Source organism: Mauremys mutica, chromosome 22 (assembly GCF_020497125.1).
Source record: "Mauremys mutica isolate MM-2020 ecotype Southern chromosome 22, ASM2049712v1, whole genome shotgun sequence".
NCBI classification, from domain to species: domain Eukaryota; kingdom Metazoa; phylum Chordata; order Testudines; family Geoemydidae; genus Mauremys; species Mauremys mutica.
Genome location: NC_059093.1, coordinates 6,845,081 through 6,862,379, shown reverse-complemented (window position 1 = coordinate 6,862,379; position 17,299 = coordinate 6,845,081). Strand labels below are relative to the sequence as shown.

At 54.0% G+C, this 17,299-nt stretch overlaps 1 protein-coding gene across 1 annotated transcript; it reads right to left on the bottom strand.

The window, feature by feature from the left end:
* Positions 1-7,019: 7,019 nt before the first annotated feature.
* On the bottom strand, positions 7,020-11,543 carry LOC123354925 (CUB and sushi domain-containing protein 1-like). Its single transcript, XM_044997329.1, has 4 exons — positions 11,412-11,543; positions 9,881-10,048; positions 9,115-9,318; positions 7,020-8,296 (listed from the first exon to the last, which is right to left on the bottom strand). The coding sequence occupies exons 1-4, from the start codon at positions 11,503-11,505 to the stop codon at positions 8,283-8,285; spliced, it is 480 nt and encodes a 159-aa protein (XP_044853264.1). The 5' UTR covers positions 11,506-11,543; the 3' UTR covers positions 7,020-8,282.
* Between the last annotated feature and the right edge of the window lie 5,756 nt (positions 11,544-17,299).

Below are 17,299 nucleotides of genomic sequence, written 5' to 3'. Positions count from 1 at the left end.
GCCGGGGGTGGGGGTGGGGGGAGTGACATTTCCAAAAGCTCCTAAATGACTTGAGTGCTGCTGACTTTCACTCTGACTTGGGCTCCCAAGTCACTTAGGCCCAGATTCACAAAGGTATTTAGGCTCCTAACTTCCAATCAATGGATGTTAGGAGCGGGGCCTTCGGCAAATCCTACCCTGGGTGCCTAACTCCCTTAGGTACCTTGGTCTGTACCCAGCCTAAGACCTAAGTGGGTTTGTGCACTGGAGCCATTTAACATTCCATGTGAGCTCACAAGCCGATTCTATGCTCTGGATTGTTTGTGTCATTTTTCTTTAATAGCAGAAGTTCAGCAATTCTGGGTTTGCCTTTTGCAGAAACCGCTGCCCATCCTGTCCATCACTTGGCTTCACTCCTGCCCTGTCAGTAGCGCTGGAAAGGGGATCCCCTCTCGTGGGCATTCCCATGTGTGAGATGAGCTTGGTGGGGTCTCAGTCCAGGCCCTAGGATGTAAGTGACTACAGCTCAGAAATTAGCCCCCTTTCTGGCAGCTTCAGGAGCAAATAGGCTGCGGAAACTGAACTCCCTTTGGGCTAATAACACATCTTGTCAAACTTAGGTTTTTGGGGCAGGGACTGTCTCTCATTCTGTCTATACAGCACCTAACACAATGGGGCTCTGAGCTTGGCTGGAGCCTTCAGTTGCTACCACAATACAAATGATTAATAACACCTTGAGGCAGGACTGAAACGCACAGGTGAGCCGGTGGCAGAGCAGCTTGCCTAGCTGCCCATGTGGTCCCTTGGGCTGTGGCCATTTCACAAGAGGGTCCCCACTGCTGTGCTCCTGGGTGGCGCTCCCCCAGCACTGAACTCACACACATTCTGACACCACCCCACAAAACCCAGCCCACCTTAGAGCCATTACTTGCTGCGGCTTGTGGGAACGGAGAGAGTCAGGAGCCCTAACGCCAGCTCTGTTATTAATTTGCAGGGCGGTAGGGCCTAGAGGCCTCAGCTGAGATCAGGGCCCCCTTGGGTTAGGCACTGTACAGACAGAGGGGTCTAAACAGCCCCTGCCCTGAACGGGGGACAGTCTGGTCTCTTGGTTGGGGAAGTGGGGCCATGACTCCTAGTTAGGATCCTGCCTGCTGGCTTGGCTGTAAGAAAGAAGCTCTCTAGGCTGGACTTTGAGCCTAACGTTGCATTGGCCACTGTGGCTTTGGTACAGCCAGATGGGAAGTAAGAGGCCATGGCTGTTCACAGAGGTGTGAGCCTATCGCGGTGGCTGTACTCCGAAGGGTCTGACACCAGGCGCTCTCTCCCCCATCCTGGCTGAGGGATAACCTGTCCTGGTGGGTGTTGGGCTGGAGTTGTGGGTGACCCATGGATCTAGCATAGGATTAGACTGTATCCTGGGTCAGGGAGTACATCCACTCGTCTGTTAACCGTGTACCTCATCTGGCATCTGCCTCCCGCCATGGTTAATAGCTGGTGAAACAGAGAATGGCACAAAACTCCATGCTGTATGATGCCATAGGTGAGAAGCTGTGTGTTCCTTCTGACCCGAGTGTACTTGAGGTTTGGCCGTGAAGCAAAAGATCTGTGCACCCTGTTTAGTGCGTGTGGCACTTACGTTTTATTGAAATGGTGATTAAAATTTGCCAAGCCCTGAGTAAATCCTACTTGCAGCATTTCACTCAGGATGGGATTTTTGGAAGCACCTAAATGACTCAGGAGCACAAGTCCTATGGATTTTCACTGGGACTAGTGCTCCTAGGTCATTTCAGTGCTTTTGAAAACCTCGCCCTCTGTGACCTCCTGCGGCAGGGAGTTCCACAGGTTGAGTATAATCATACAGAAAGAGAACAATACCGAGTGGGAACGGAAGCATGGAATGGTATTTCCTTTCACTGGTTCCCAGTTTAGTGCTATTCAATTGCAGCACGTGATTCCTTGTGCCTACATAATAAAATAATCGTGTTCAATAATTGTTACTAGTTGTACTGCAGTAGCACCTCGGAGTCGGGTCCTGGATCAGGGACACACTGCACAGACGCAGAACACCTAAGAACTTCTATAGTCTGTACTATCCCCATCAGGGCTCTGGAAACTGGGACAGAATGCGGAAGCTCCCCTAAGAGGTTTTTAAATCAGTGGTAGTGCTGGAAAATCACTGTGATCTTGCTGTAAACATATTTTAATTACCCTTACAGCACATGTGCCTCCAATTCCCTCTGCCTCTCTCTCGCTCTCTCTCTCTCTGCTGGAGAGAATAATCCATTGCCTCTTCCTTTGTATTTCCAGGGCTGGAGTGGAGATAGGGTTACCCTGAGCTCTAGGAAGATTCCCATGGGGAGCAAGAGGCTGCTTCCTGCTGGAGCCAGCATAATGCGAATGGAGAGGAACCTGTGAGGCTAAAAGCCTTCGCCGCCCACTGGAGCTGCTGAATATTTATTCCTACTGGAAATGAAAGGAGAGAAGAAATCTAGGCAGCTCAGAGTGACTCTCCGCCTGGATGAGAAGCGCCTGCGGCAGGGGGTTGTGTTTGTGCTGCCTGCAGTCTATAAAATAGCTCATCTGGTCAGATGATGGATGTTATACAAAGGGCTTAGGCAATAGTGGCCTGTCCATCAACCCAACCCACTGCTTAGCTGGTCCCAGCTCACCTAGGGGCAGCAGTGAGGGCCACAGCGCCCACCAGCTAAACCCAGCTTATTGCTGGTCCATTGGGATGGGGGATTGGCATAAGGTCTATGCCCTGGATGGATGTTAGGGCACCAACAGAACACGTAATTGCTACCCACAGCCCTGCCCCCAGCCCCACACTGACTACACGGCTCCTGAGCTGACCTGATCTCTCCCTCCAGCAAGGGGACCAGAGGGGAAGGAGCTCTCCGCTCTGGCGTGGGCCCATAGACTGCAGGGCTGGCCCTGTACCAGGTTCAGTGGATCCTCGAAGCACGGATTGCACTGGCAGATGGGCATCTCTCCATGCCCTGAGCTAAGGGAGAAGGTGCTGGTGCGATTTGGGGGGAGGGATTGGTCCATTTCTCTCCTGCTGAGCCCCAGACAGAGATCTAGGGACCCCAAGGGATTCTCTCTCTCACCCCTTCGTTCCTGGCAGGATGCCCCTTGCCATAGGCTCACTCTTTCCCCACTCTGGGGAGGCACAGGTTTCATGCCAGGTTACAGATGGAGGAGGCCCATCAACTCCCTCTCCCGGGGAGCCAGGCCAGGACTGTTCACAGGACAGCACATACATCTGGGCTTTGGCCAGTCCCACTTAAACAAGTCCCACAGGCTGACAGGGTCATTGTCAAGCCCTCTCGCCCACCCACCCTCCCAGCAGCTCTAACTCCCCTAGTCAGTGGGGCCAAGACCCAGCCCTGCCTCATCTCTGGCCGTGGCTCGTTGAGATGCTGTCCAGACCACACCTGAGCCCCGGGGGCTGCAGCCCAGGCCGCGCTGTATTCTCAGAGGGGCTGGGGTTTGCTCAGCCCCAGCACTGCCTACTCCCTGCCCCCATGCTGCAGTCACAGACTCACGCAGTTACGTTCTCCCCCCACCAATATAGTCGCTTCTCAGGTGATTTGCTCTAAGAACAGAACCCCAGGACTGAGCCCTCCTTTGCCAGCCCAGCCTCCCAGCTCGACCAGTTCAGAGAGCTGCTGCTTCCTCCTGGTGACTAGCTCCCCGTCCCCCAGCACAGGTCACTTACCCAAGCTGCTCCTCTGTCCAGAGCTCCAGCCCCAGAGCAGATCGGCCCAGTTGCTAGGCTGGGAGCACATACTAAAGTGCCTTGGAAGTAACTAGGTTAGGCAGCTGGAGGACAAGCTCTGTGTGTGTGCCTGCAGCTTTAAATTCTCTACCTGTCACTTGTGCATGCTCACAGCCTCCTCCTCTAGCAGGGAGGAAGGGATGCTGCTGCTGCTGCTGCTGCAGTGAGGTTACTTGCAGTCAAACCCCAGCCACTGCTGCTCAGCTCCATTGCCTTGGAAAAACCTGCCAGCCTTCCCAGCTCCCTCCTCCCCCCCCGCCCCCAGCTTCCTGCAGAGGACGGGCACGCGGAGGAGATACTGGGGTGAAAATGACTCCTCGTCACAGCTATTTTCAGAATCACACTGGTTCCCTCCCGCCCTCGCCCCCCAATGTTTGCACATGACAAACAAGAATAAGAACAGAGCTGCTGGCTCTGAAGTCCCCCGTGGTGGTGGCGGCTTCTGAGCAGCTGAGGTTGGCCAACCTGTTCCACTGGGACGCTGCTGCTGGACTCCTTGGCAGTTCCAACAGAGATAAGGGGCTGGTCTGAGCAGCATTGCACAGACCCGAGCACTTCCCGCAGTGCCTCCTGCATGGACCCCAATAGCCAGCAGCTGATTGTTGCTCACAGGATGCCCTTCCTGAGTTCTAGCTCTCTCCTGTAGGTCCTTACCTGCCTCCAGCCCACTAGTATCGGAGCACCTCACACTCTTCAGCATATCGATCCCGTCCATCCCCTCAGCCTGCCATGAGATAGGGCAGCACTCTTTGAGAACAACAAAGATAAAAGGATTATAGTTATTATCCACATGGGAAACTGAGGCACAGAGGGATTAAGAGACTTGTGTGAGGTGTCAGTCTGTAGTGGAGCAGGGAATTGAATGCAGGTCTCCTAAGGCCTAGGCTACAGAGCTAGCCACTATCCATCCTTCCTCCCAGTTAAATGGGGCTACTCAATGTTAACTGTCTAGTAGGGAGCCCCACCTCACACGCCGCAGGACAAGCTGCTCTCTAACTATTAGGGATTGGGATGAGACCTTGCAGGTTATCACACATCTATCTACCTGGGGCTTTCCTTCACCTACCTCTAAAGTGCCAGTGGTTGGTTGTGGCTGGAGCTGGGATAGGGGGCTAAATGAACCACAGGTCTCCTGCTTTCTGGCTGGAGAGGACAGTCAACAGGGCTGAAAAACCCTGGAACCCACAGAGTCAAATTCAGCAGCATCCATCCTTCACCCTTCCCTGCTGGATACACTGAGGTCTGTGCAGCTACTGGAGGCTATGAACTCTCCTCTTTGCAAGGGCGTTAAAGATCCCTACCCTAGTGGCCTAGCTTTCTCCTCCCGCTACACTCAGGGAGGCACTGGCTCCCCCAGTGCTGGCTGCATTTCACAGGGTCTGGGTTTGTAAGCAAAGGTGCCACAAGGAGAATCTAAATCCTCTTTTCCCCGCAGATGAGCAAGTAGATCATCTCCACTGTACAGCTGGGGGATCTCCAGCTCAGACAGGGAGGGACTGGTCCAAGGTCACAGCTGGAACCAGTACGTTTCTTTTACGCAGGCAGCAGCCCAGGCATAATTGGGGTGCAGCATGCATAGGGCTGAGCAGCAGGTGCAGATTTGTTTGGATGGAAGAGTTGGTGCACAGTAGTGCCTGTGGCTGTGGAGAGTCAGGGGAGGGTCTGTTGCCTCCATCTCCTTAAAGAGAGGCCAATTTCCCTCTTTGCAATGCTGCTGCAGAGAGGGATGTAAAAGGACACCTGCCTTTATAGCTAAATCCCATGCTGCCCATTGCAATGAACGGGAGCTCAGCCATCAACTTCCATGGGATAAAGCACTGACCTTGGGAGAGGGGAAACTGGGTTCAGCATAACCCCCTGCCGCTGCCTAGCTGGGATGCAAACCATCCATCCACTCAGTGGGAGCAGCCCCAGCCAGCTGGAGAATCAGGATGGAGCAGTAGCTGGGACAGGCCCTCAAGGTGCTGATGTTGACCCCAAAGAGGAGCAGCCGATGGACTCGCTGGAGATGGAAGGTGGTAGAGAAGCAGGCTCAGGAAGCTCTAGGTAATCAACAGCCTCCAGCCTCACCTGTGGAGGGACAGAGGAGGGGAATTGAGATTCCCCTTTAACAAGAGAAGAGCACTGGCTGCTACAGGCACAGCCTTGCACGGTATGTGGGACATGTTCTGTGTGCGAGCCCAATCACCAGCTGGGCTTCTCTCCCGTTGGCACCCTCAGTGACTCTTTGGCCATAGCAACTGCCTTAGCTGCCTTTACTGGCCGAGTTCACCCATCAGCCTGCCCAAAGCTGAAATCAGCTGAGCTAGCAGTGTGGGCACAGAGCATTAACCGTCTCCATCAATCAGCCTCATGCCTCCACCAGCTGTAGCAATGAGGAGCTCGGACTCCAGAACCTACAGGAGAGGGGTGAACACGTGAGCTGGGGAGGAGGGATAGGAACACCTCGGAGAGGCAGCTGGTGGGTAGCAACCCCTAAGAAGGACTAGCACTGTCTGTGTATGTCACCTCCTGGATGCAAGGAGCTACCACTCCCTGGCAGCCTGTGAACCTGCACCCAATACCCTAGCCCTGAACTGAAGCTCCTGGCTTTGGTCCTGTTAGATTCACAAATTACATTCACAGTGAACATAATGCTCGGGAAATACCTGGACGAATAGCAGGAGACAGCCAGGGGAGAGGACGCTGGTTATCCTCATTTGGTGCTGCACGCTACTGGCCAAACTGAGAACTGCCACCTTGGTCAGAATGCAAACTGCTCCCTGGCCAGCACGGCTCACATTAGAACTGGTCAAATGTTTTCAGTGGAAACTTTTTCATAAAAATGAATACATTTTTAAAAGTGTCATTTCCAGGGGAAACATTCATTTCCAATGATCTTTTTTCAGTTTTTCCACTTAAAAAAAACCAAACAAACCACCATTCACTTTTTGGCACCCAGAAAGTTATGGCCACGACCTAAAAAAAAATTTGTCCCCATTTTTTTGGGACTGGCACTTGCCAAAACCCAAACAATTGGGGAGTGCTGGTTTTTCAATTAAAACTGGCCCTGTCTCTTTGATAGTTTTCAACAAAATCTATCATTTTTTTCATTGGTTTGTTTCACGGGAACAAAACCCCACTTCCCAACCAGCTCCACCCCCAGCACTGGAGGAGAGATGGGGCTTCTGAACACAGGGACTTAAAGGAGTGGAGTGTGGACGGAAGCCAGACGGTGAGGAGACGTCTCCAACAGCATCACTGAAACACTAGTCACCTCTAGACAGATTTATTGGCGCGATGGTCACAGGCTTGGAGCCAGTGGGCAGAGAGAAAGCCCCTAGGGCAGAAGCAGCATTTGCCATACACAGCATTTAATCCTCACCTTCCCCATGCCTACCTCACATGTGGCCAGGAGGGAAAACTCCACTGGCTGATCCTTTCGTGTCCCACAGACCCTCCCCACTTGCTAGGCGAGGGAGAGCATTTGACAGAGGTTGCTGGGTGCCAGGGAGTAGCATGGCACCACAGCAAAGCAGGCAAGGAAGGGGATTCCCTTCAACTGCCTTCCATCCCCCTGCGTCAGAAGAGGAAACTGGTGCCTAATCCCACATTAGGGCAGGACCAACCCTCTCCCCCAGCTAGAACAGCTGCTCCCTCTCCCCTCTCACTGTGGGTGGTGCATTCCCCCTGCTAAAGGGGGCCCTTGCAGAACAATTCCCCTTTTTCTACAGCTGGCCCCTGACTAAAGCTCCTTTAAGCTGAAGGCCTCTGCTCCCCGCTCATGCCCCTCTGCCTTGAGAGGGCCTGAGACTCGCCAGGGCAGGCATGCAGGTGGGAGGGAGGGGCAGTCCCTTTTGGCCAGGTGGTTTGGTTCACTGCACCTGCTGCCAATGGAACCGGCTCACGCAGACTCCAGGTCTGGCCAGAGGCAGCAGGGGAGGCTGCAACAATGGTGGTGCTGAAATAATGACGTTCCTCATTCAAAGGGTGTTACAGACAGTGAACCCCCACATGCCCCCACACCCAGTGGCGGGTATTATTCATCCCCATTAAGCAGATGGGGAAACTGAGGCAGAGATCGGTGTCATCCTTTGCCTAAGGTCTCAGAGGAGGGAATACAAGTCTGCAGTCCTTGGCTCCCATTCCTGTTCTTGGAACACTGGTCTCTTGCTCCCACAGTGTAACCCGCTGCAGAGTAGGGAGATGACTGTATATACCCATGCGCTTGTTCGGAACAAAGCAGGGTGCAAAGGGTTAAGTTATGTGGGAGACAGTCCTTTCCTCTGCAGATGCTGCACCCCAACAAGACAGGCTGGCAAATGGTTCCAGCCCAGGAGACAGACACAACCATGCACTTCCACAAGCACATTGCCAAGAGTGTGATAGGAACAGACGGATGGAGGAGTCTGGCCTGATGGGGAGAGAGGCACAGTATGGTAGCCTATTGCGCCGTGAGCATCAGGCTGGCTGCTGCCCCTCCTGGGATGGAGCTCCCCTTCACAGCAGAACAGCTCCCCACGAATCCATCCGCCCCAGATCTCTACCCGGAGGAAGCTGTAACGAGAACACGTTCAGACAATGGGCATCTGTTTCATGTTAGATTATCCTGACCCTCACCCTCCCACGTGCCCCATGTCAAGTCAAAGGTGCCATGGGAGCACATCTGGACTGGCATGTAACTAGCTTCTGCTCCTTGCCTCCCCTCTGCTCCATGGGCCAGCGAAGAGCAGCAGAGCGAAACTCACTTTCCTGCTCTGACCGTGGAGCCAACTGCAAAACAAAGTCGCCAATTTCCCAGCTCTTGGCTCAGCTGGTGCCAATCGGGAGTAATGCCAGTGCAGCCAGCGGAGTCATTCTGCATTACACAAGACACAAAATGGGCAGACAGTAGCCTTTTTCATACTGGGATCAGATTACTTAGATATCGCCCTCAGGGGCGCTCTGGAAAAGGCATGCCTCTCTGGGGTGGAACCTGGCAACCGATAGCCTGCACCAACAATGCACCAGAGTTTAGGACAAGAGGTGAAGGAAGAAACTTGACTAATCCTGTGGTCACAAGTAGACCAGCCAAACCACACACGTGCAGTGTCAGGCATAAAACCCAGGATCTTTAGGACCAAAGAACACCAGGGTTGACTACTACAGCTAAAGGAGAATCTCCATCAGGAGCAGCACATTAGGGCTTTTACTCTATAGGGAGTAGCCACTAGGGGGTGACATGATCACACATGCACAGGAGAGCAGGTCCAATACATTCCACCCAGCCCAGGGCAGCGATTGTGTTGCAGTAGGATGGGAGCAGCAGGGAAGTCCCACCAGGTTGGCTGGGGAGGCGGCTCCCTCTGACTGCTGGCTGGGGAGGAGTCACTTACAGCAGGGGACGTAGCAGTCGCACTCGCAGAAGTCGCAGCGTGTGAACCAGCGGGTCCAGCCCCACTGCTTGGTGACGCAGTTGGAGATCTTGATGCAGCCGTGGTTGAGGAAGGCCCCGAGGTGAGCCTTGTCCGTGCAGGTGGAGGAGCAGCTGCCGTCGATGTCCCGCTCGTTAATCTCAATCCGGCCCCGGAGGCATATCCCTGATGGGGAGAGACAGCAGCCGTAACCCCGGGGAGGCCCCAAGAACAGAGCCTGGGAGTTATTAGCATGCGGCTGGGCATGGTTATCAGAGCAGTGGGGCTGGTCTCTCAGGGCTGATGAGGCATCAGGCTGCCAACAGCACCAGCACCCCGGGTTCCAATAACCCGCCCTGCAGCCTTTTAGCTCACAGGTCCCCAAGCCGGGCAGACCCAGCACATTCTCCAGAGCTTACAACACCCCCAAGGGAGCACAGTAAAGCGGATGGTGCAGCCCCAGGCTGGGACAGGAGAGCGACACTCCACTCTCCCCCTGCTCCTGACTGCAGAGGGAGCAGAGGTATTTCCTCCATTAGCCCCCTCCCTGCCACACATCAGGGATGTCTGAACAGAGCTCACCCAGTGCAGCCAGACCTGCAGACTACGCCGACTCCCATGTGGAGAGCTGGCAAATAAGGGGCACTCCAGCCACCACTGGGATGCAGCCACCTCTGGGGTGGAACATTAGCTCCTCCCAATCCTACCCGCTTTACTGCCCATCAGTGCTGCACGGCGCCGTACTCACGGAGGCAGGTGGGTTTAGGTGTCCAGTGGCCATCAGACTGGCAAGCACTGGCCGGGTCCCCCACCAGCAGGAAGCCGGGCCGGCAGCCGTAGCGCACCACAGAGCCCACCCACCAGTCGTTGCCATAGACCATGGAATTGAAGTCTGCCTCTGGCCGCCCGCAGTTCACTGAGAAGAGAAAGGTCCCGGGGGACGGTGCAGGCTGGAAGTGTGAAGGTATCGCCACCACCCCAGAGACAAAAGGGGCATCAGAGAGCAGCATGTCACGGGTACATGCTTGGCATCATTGGGTGCCGAGGGCTGCTGGCATAATTCCACAACCCCAGAAGGATGCCAAGGGAACAGACCAGATCCCAGGGGGCGGAGGAGCATGCTGGATCCCGAAGAGATGGCAACAACATACGCTACGGATGACAAGGGTATATAGCTCCTGGGATCTGTGATGGCCAGGGTATCTGCCACAGCCTGGATGACTGCTAGCAGTGCTGGTAAACTGCTCTGGGTATGTGACATGGAACCTAAATGGATGCTAGGATGCCAGGGGCTGTAGGTAGATGCTCCAGATCCCAGAGAGGATCCATTGGTCCATCTCCTGGATGCCAGGAGGCCGAGGATACTGAGATGTTGCAACAAGTCTGTGTCCTGGGGCAGGCTGGGGGGCTGATGCATTAACCTTGTCAACACCTCATGATGCCAACAGCTGCTGTAATCCCATGCCAAGGGGCCCCTCAGGAAATGCCCCATACTTCTCGCTCCCCAGATGCCCCCAAAATCCTCCAGGCCAAAGACAGCTTTTGATGGAGAGAAGAAGGGCTTTTGGGGTCATGTCTAGAGAGATGTATGTATGTATATAAAAACTATACACACACACACACACACACACACACACACACACCCACCCCAAACAGGTTTGAACTGAACCAAAACCATTGTGTTTTTTAAAAATATCTCATCAAATAATAAAACAATTCATTTCAAATCAACCAAAATGTTTTGGGTTAACTTGACATGGAATTTTTTCATTTCAATTCACCATTTGACATTTCCATCCACCCCGCCCCGCTTTACAATTTTTTTTTTTAAAATTGGCCAAATATGAGAACAAAATGCCACGTTGAAACAAACAAACAAAACAAAAACAAAACAAAACAACCAAACAAAACAAACCCTCTAAACAAAGCATTTCAACTTCAAACAAATCTGGATTTTTCCCCATGGAAGCTATTCATTGAGTTCGACCGAAATTTGCAGATTGTTCCAGAGAGAGAGACAAAAAAAATCATGTTTTCAGCCAAATTTCTATTTGTCAAACCAAATGCACCAGTGGCTGTTCCTGGAGACAGCCTCCCACACATGAAAATCCCCTGCCTCAGGGACACTTGGGACAGTGGCTGCTGTAGTTGAAGGTCTCTGTCTGCCCTCCTCACTCACAGCCACCCACCCACCCATCAATTCAGGCATGTCCGAGTCCGCACAGTCCCTCCCGCACCAAGCTCAGCCTCTCCTTCGCTCTCCCCCGGCACCCCTGTACCTCGGCAGAAGGATTTGTATCCCAGCCAGCAGCAGCTGCCAGTCCCACACTGGCTCCTCTTCAGCTCCTTGTGTTTCCCTCTGCAGCCCCCCATGCAGATGGGGGCTGTGCCAGACCAGTATGTGTCCAAGCTTCCTGGAGGGACAGATCAAGGCAGAACAACAGGGAGAGATGGGCTGGGGCCGTTCTCTTCTCCCAGGTCCCGGGGCACCCCCACGATTCTGTCCCCCCGCCACCCATTCTCTTTCCCAGCTGGGCCAGGCTCCCCCAAGGCTCAGCAGCACTGAGCCTGCCCAGGTGTGTCTACACTGCAGCTGGCGCAAGCCTCCCAGCTGGGTAGACGGACTCATGTTAGCCAGGCTCGAGCGAGCGTGCTAAGAATACCAGTGTGACCGGGCTAGGCTCCAGTGCCCGAGCTCCAGCCAGAGCCCTGACTTCCACCAGCCCTGGGGAAGCCAGCTGGGAGATCAAGCAGGACCCTGCTAGCTGTCACTGCAGCAGGGTCAGCCCCAGGCCTTTTTAAGGGCCCCAAGTAGGGTTCTGCATTCCTGTGGCCCTTCACAGCCCCACAGACCTTTACGGATGCTGAGGGGCCTCCTGGGGAGCACGGGGCAACTAAAAGGATTAGGGGTTTGGAACAGGTCCCTATGAGGAGAGATTAAAGAGGCTAGGACTTTTCAGCTTGGAAAAGAGGAGACTAAGAGGGGATATGATAGAGGTCTATAAAATCATGAGTGGTGTGGAGAAAGTGAATAAGGAAAAGTTATTTACTTGTTCCCATAATGGAAGAACTAGGGGCCACCAAATGAAATTAATGGGCAGCAGGTTTAAAACAAATAAAAGGAAGTTCTTCTTCACCCAGCGCACAGTCAACCTGTGGAACTCCTCGCCTGAGGAGGTTGTGAAGGCTAGGACTATAACAGGGTTTAAAAGAGAACTAGATAAATTCATAGAGGTTAAGTCCATTAATGGCTATTAGCCAGGATGGGTAAGGAATGGTGTCCCTAGCCTCTGTTATCAGATGGTGGAGATGGATGGCAGGAGAGAGATCACTTGATCATTGCCTGTTAGATTCACTCCCTCTGGGGCACCACCTGGCATTGGCCACTGTCAGTAGACAGGATACTGGGCTGGATGGACCTTTGGTCTGACCCAGTATGGCCGTTCTTATGCTCTTAAGCAGGTATTGGAGGCGGTGGGGAGACACTGAGGCACAGACAAAGGCAATGATTTGCCCAAGGCACAAGGAGTCAGTGGCAGAGCTGGGGATAGAACCCAGGAGCCCTGGCTCCCGTGGCACTTATGGCACGTCTGATTGACAGGCCCGAGATCTGACGCCCCCCTCTTTATCCTCTGGAGAGGTGCAGCCCCGGCAGCAGCAGCAGCAGCTCAAATTGATCCTGCCAACAGGTCTCAGCCCTGCCACGGCGTTCCCAATGGCTTTTCTCTGACGCTGCCAACAAGGGACTCTCACTGCAGGTGGCACCTGCATTTCCTGGCTGCAGGAGGGCCCCAAAGTGGGACTGGCAAAGTTGCAGCCTGAGAATGCTGCAAGGGTCTGGAAGCAGTGAGGGGTGGGAGTATCGGGGCCCCGCCAAGACTGCCAACACCAGCAGGTCCAGATCAGCACCAGAACCTCCCACCCAGCCCAGGGCATACCAGGGAGATGAGACCGACCAACTCCTGCCCTCTCCATTGATGGGGAAGCAAAACAAAGGAGCACAGAGCTCCTCTGCCCCCGAGAGGCAGGGATCACTCAAGGCTTCCAGCCTTGCCAGACAAAACCTATGCTGGGGAGTCTGGGACTGACAAGGAGAAATGGCAGGACAGGAATGGAGGATCTTTCCCAGCTCTGGGCAAAGACTGGGGCGGGCCCCGGTTCAGTGTGATGCCACCACCAGCTTTGTGGCATGGGAGAAGGGGTGACCTCCCTGACGCAAAGGGCGGGGTCTGCTTAGAGCAGTGCCAGCCCATGGCCCTGCAGCAAAAGGAGGGTGTCTGAGAAAGCACAAGCAGCTACCAGCCCCTTTCCTTGGTGGATCCCAGCAGGACTAGCTCAGTCTCTGGGCCGGGGACTCCGCTCAGACTGCAGAGCTGCTGCCCTACCACCAAAGCAAAGCTGCTCTTCCCCGCAGGGACACCGCCCAGGACTGGCTGGATCCCACCACTGCTAGCTGCCTCCCTAGTGGCTCTCGGGCACCATACCGTGTGCAGCAAACGCCTCCTGCTCCATTACTTACCTTCCTCCTCCTCGCCAGAGCCAAACCCAGCCAGCGTGACTAAGACGAGGAATCCCAGCTCCATGGTGCTCATCGCAGGCCCAGTCCAGTGCCCTCTCCACTCGCTGCCCTGCCCTCCTTCGTTCTTCTAAGGTTCCAGTCCTTCGCCCACTGGCCTCGGACTCCAGCTTTCAAAAGACCCGGAGTATTTGCTTTTCCATCTCCCCCTTGCCAGGGGATGCTGGCCGGGCTGAGCTAGCTGCCAGCAGGGTCTGGCTCCGTCCCGACCCAGCCTTCCCATGGAGGAGGGGAACTTCGCTTCCATCTGCTCAGGACAGAGGCACCTTACAGGTCCGGTAGCTAGGGGAGGGCTTGGGGTGGGGGTGGGGGACTGGAGGAAGAGGCTTCCTTTAATCCCCATTCTCTCTTCCCTGCAGATAATCCTCTGGCAAAGCGATTACCTTTTTGCAGCTTCTGCTGTGGCTGCAGCAATTAAAGACCCCAGAGGCCACAATCCCACAGAGGAGCACCAGTAAAGTTTCCAACTGGGCCCTACAATATTTCCTGACCTTACGTTCTATTGGTCTATGCCAGGGACAGGTGGGGCACTGCCCATATATCCACCTGTGGAGACCCAGGTTCCTTGACCTGTGTAGTGCCATGGAAAGGAGCTGGAGACATCCCGGTTCACTGCAGCTTTTGGCACCGATTCGGTTCTACAAGGTGCCGGCTAGGCTCTGTTGCCTGGAATGCTCTTGCTGCGAAGGCATCCTCGGTACAGCTGATCAGAACCAGGTTATGTCCACAAAATGGGACAAGTCTAGTTGAAAGGTGGAAACTAGCCTTTGACCTCTGGGGCATGCACGGGTGCCTCCCTGTCCAGTCCCCGTTCAGCCTAGATGTGAGAGCTGAACCTCTACGGAGGTGCTGTTCTGCTCTCAACAGCCATGGGGTGCAGCTCACTGCGTGAGCACTCAAGGAAATTTAGAGCCAGCTCCGCAACCTGGAAATCCTCCGGCCATCCATGCCACATTTACTACATGGGCAGGGCAGGCTTCCTCCATGCCTCCTGGCAGCGTGCTTCACCTCAGCCTTGTGACTCCACCTCTGTAGGACAGTGTCCAGGGCCCAGTCACACCTTTGTCCCCTCTGCAGAGGCTACGTGCCAGTTGTGAAGGGGGGTGCACGCACCCAGTGCGGATTTCGGTCTGTAGGGAACCAGACTGAGAAACCCATTTGACACAGGCCTCCAAACCACTTGAGGCTTTTGATCACGACTGTCTGAACTATTTCCACAGGGGTTGTGTTCCCTGCCCACCTCCGCCTGGGAACGCTTTGTCCAACAGACACTCACTCTCCTTCCCACCTCCCCACTTTTACTTAGGCCTGGTCTACACTCAAAAGTTACATTGGCATAAGTACATCAGGCAGGGGTGTGAAGAAACCAAGCCTGACTCGCATAGCTAAGCCGACAAAACCCCAGTGTAGACACAGCTATGTGGGCAGAAGAACGCTTCCATTGACATGGCCAGCTGTTCAGAGAGGTGCTGTTCCTACATAAGCCAACTCCTTCCAGTAACATAGGGTGCTTCTGTTATGGCGTGATGCTGGTATAATCTCCATAGCATGGGCATAGCCTTAGTATGTGAAGGACAAGAAACCAGTGCAAGCTTCTACACTCTGAATAAAGAGCATCCCTTTGGGTGCTGCCCTCCATCACCTCCTGCTGTCAGGACACAACTGTGAATTATGTCTTACTGGGTTTGTAATTAGAAAGTGAGCAGATGGCTGGGGGTTTAATGTAAAGTGATTTCTCCACTGAAATAACCTGGAGCTCCAGTGGCTTTTTCTCTGCTGAACTACACTAGCAGGGAACGGGAAAGGCAGCGGCCACCACACCACAGTGGCTGCTGAGGCCACAATCCCACTGCGTTGCTGGAGGATGGTCCATTGAGTCTACACATTTTAATTGTTTCCCTGAACCATAAGCAGAGCAAGATATCTGACTTCTGTGCACCTGCTTCACGAAACCAACTCCCTGGCTCCCTTCAGGGTCCCTCAATTCAGGGCTCTCCCATGAGACAGCAAGAATCCTGCCCCAATTATTGCCACCGGCAAATCCCTAATGGCAGCCAATGGCAGAGCTACTGGGAGAATCCCCCACCGAGCATGCCAGCGCTACAGGCTCAGCAGGGTACTGCAACACCGTACTCAGTTTAGGACAGGAAGTGAAGAAAAATCCTGTATCCAGTAGAAACTGCAGGGAGGAAAAATGGCACCATGGGATGTTTTAATGAGCACAAGTGCATTATCCAAAAGAGGGAGCCTGCAGGTGGGGCACTTGCTTTGTGGGATGAGTATCCAAATCACTCTGGTTTCCTAGGGGTCTCCCATCCAGGCCCTGACACAGGCTGGCCCTGAGCAGAAAGGCAGAGTTACACCAATTCAACTTAAGTTGTGATTTTAAACCATTGAGTTAATCCAGTGCCAAAGAGCACGTGGACACTTATTAGGGTTTAAAGCAGGATTCCTGCAGTTTACCTGAAGTCAATTCAGACCATGTTTAAACAAAACCCAAATTCCCCCCTTAAACTGAAATAAGAGCTTCCCACACAGGGGTTTGCCCTGCTTTAACGGAAGCGGTGCCGATGCCCCTCAGCCTGGGAAGGCTCGGCAGAGAACGGTAATCCTGCTCCATGGAGGAGCCTGAAATTTCAAAACAAAACCCCCAAATTTCAAAATCCTCCACAAGCCAGAATGACCATTTTCCACCTAGCAAGACAGGAGGCCCAGCTCCATAGCAGCATGCCGGGCTGGCTGTCCCAAAGCCAGGGATCTGGGCTGCCGTGAAGCCCTGAGCTGGGCTCTTAGCTCTTCCAAGCTCCCTGTCAGTCTGCCAGGCAGGCAGGCGTCAGCACAAACCGAAACCTTCCACGGCCCCAGATGCAGCTGGCAGAGGCCGTCTTTGCTGCACCCTCAGTAACAGGAGGCAGCTCCCAAGTAAGAGGAGCTCCATAATACACTGGTTAAGGCGATTACAGCTGTCCTGGGAGAGCAGCAGGTGCCCCCATTAGCGGGGTCATCTTGGAGCAGGGAAGGTTATTCCAGGACTAGAAAGAGGACAGCACCTCCAAGGGAACTGATCACCACCAGAGCCCGTCTACCAGTCCGAGGGTGGGACAGGGCTTCCCATTTACCTGCACTTTACAGCCACGTTCCTGCCACATCACAGTAGGATGAGGTCAGGCTGTCAAGCAACCAGAACCAACCCAAGCTAGAGACCTCTTAACGAGCGTGGCATGTCGACACCTCACTGATGAGGGTATTGCAATACAGGTAATGACGACTTGGACTGCAGAAGGGTTGCAGACTTGTCTCCCATGTCTACAAACGGAAGTTTAGAACTGATACCCCTTGGGATCCCAGGAGAGAAAGAGGCCAGCTAGCACAGCTTGGTCCCGTGGTAGAGACTTGCTTGCAAGTCGACAGTGATCCCTATGTTAAAGCAACTAAGGTCTCTGGGTCAACGGGAATGGCTGAGTCGTCCATGTGCAGGGAAGAAGGCTGGGGGAGTGCTATCTCCAGTCGGATGAGACAGCGTGCGCACGGAAAGCTATGGGAGGCACAGAGTAAAAGTAGACGCTCCTACAGCCAAGCCGGGGATTCCAG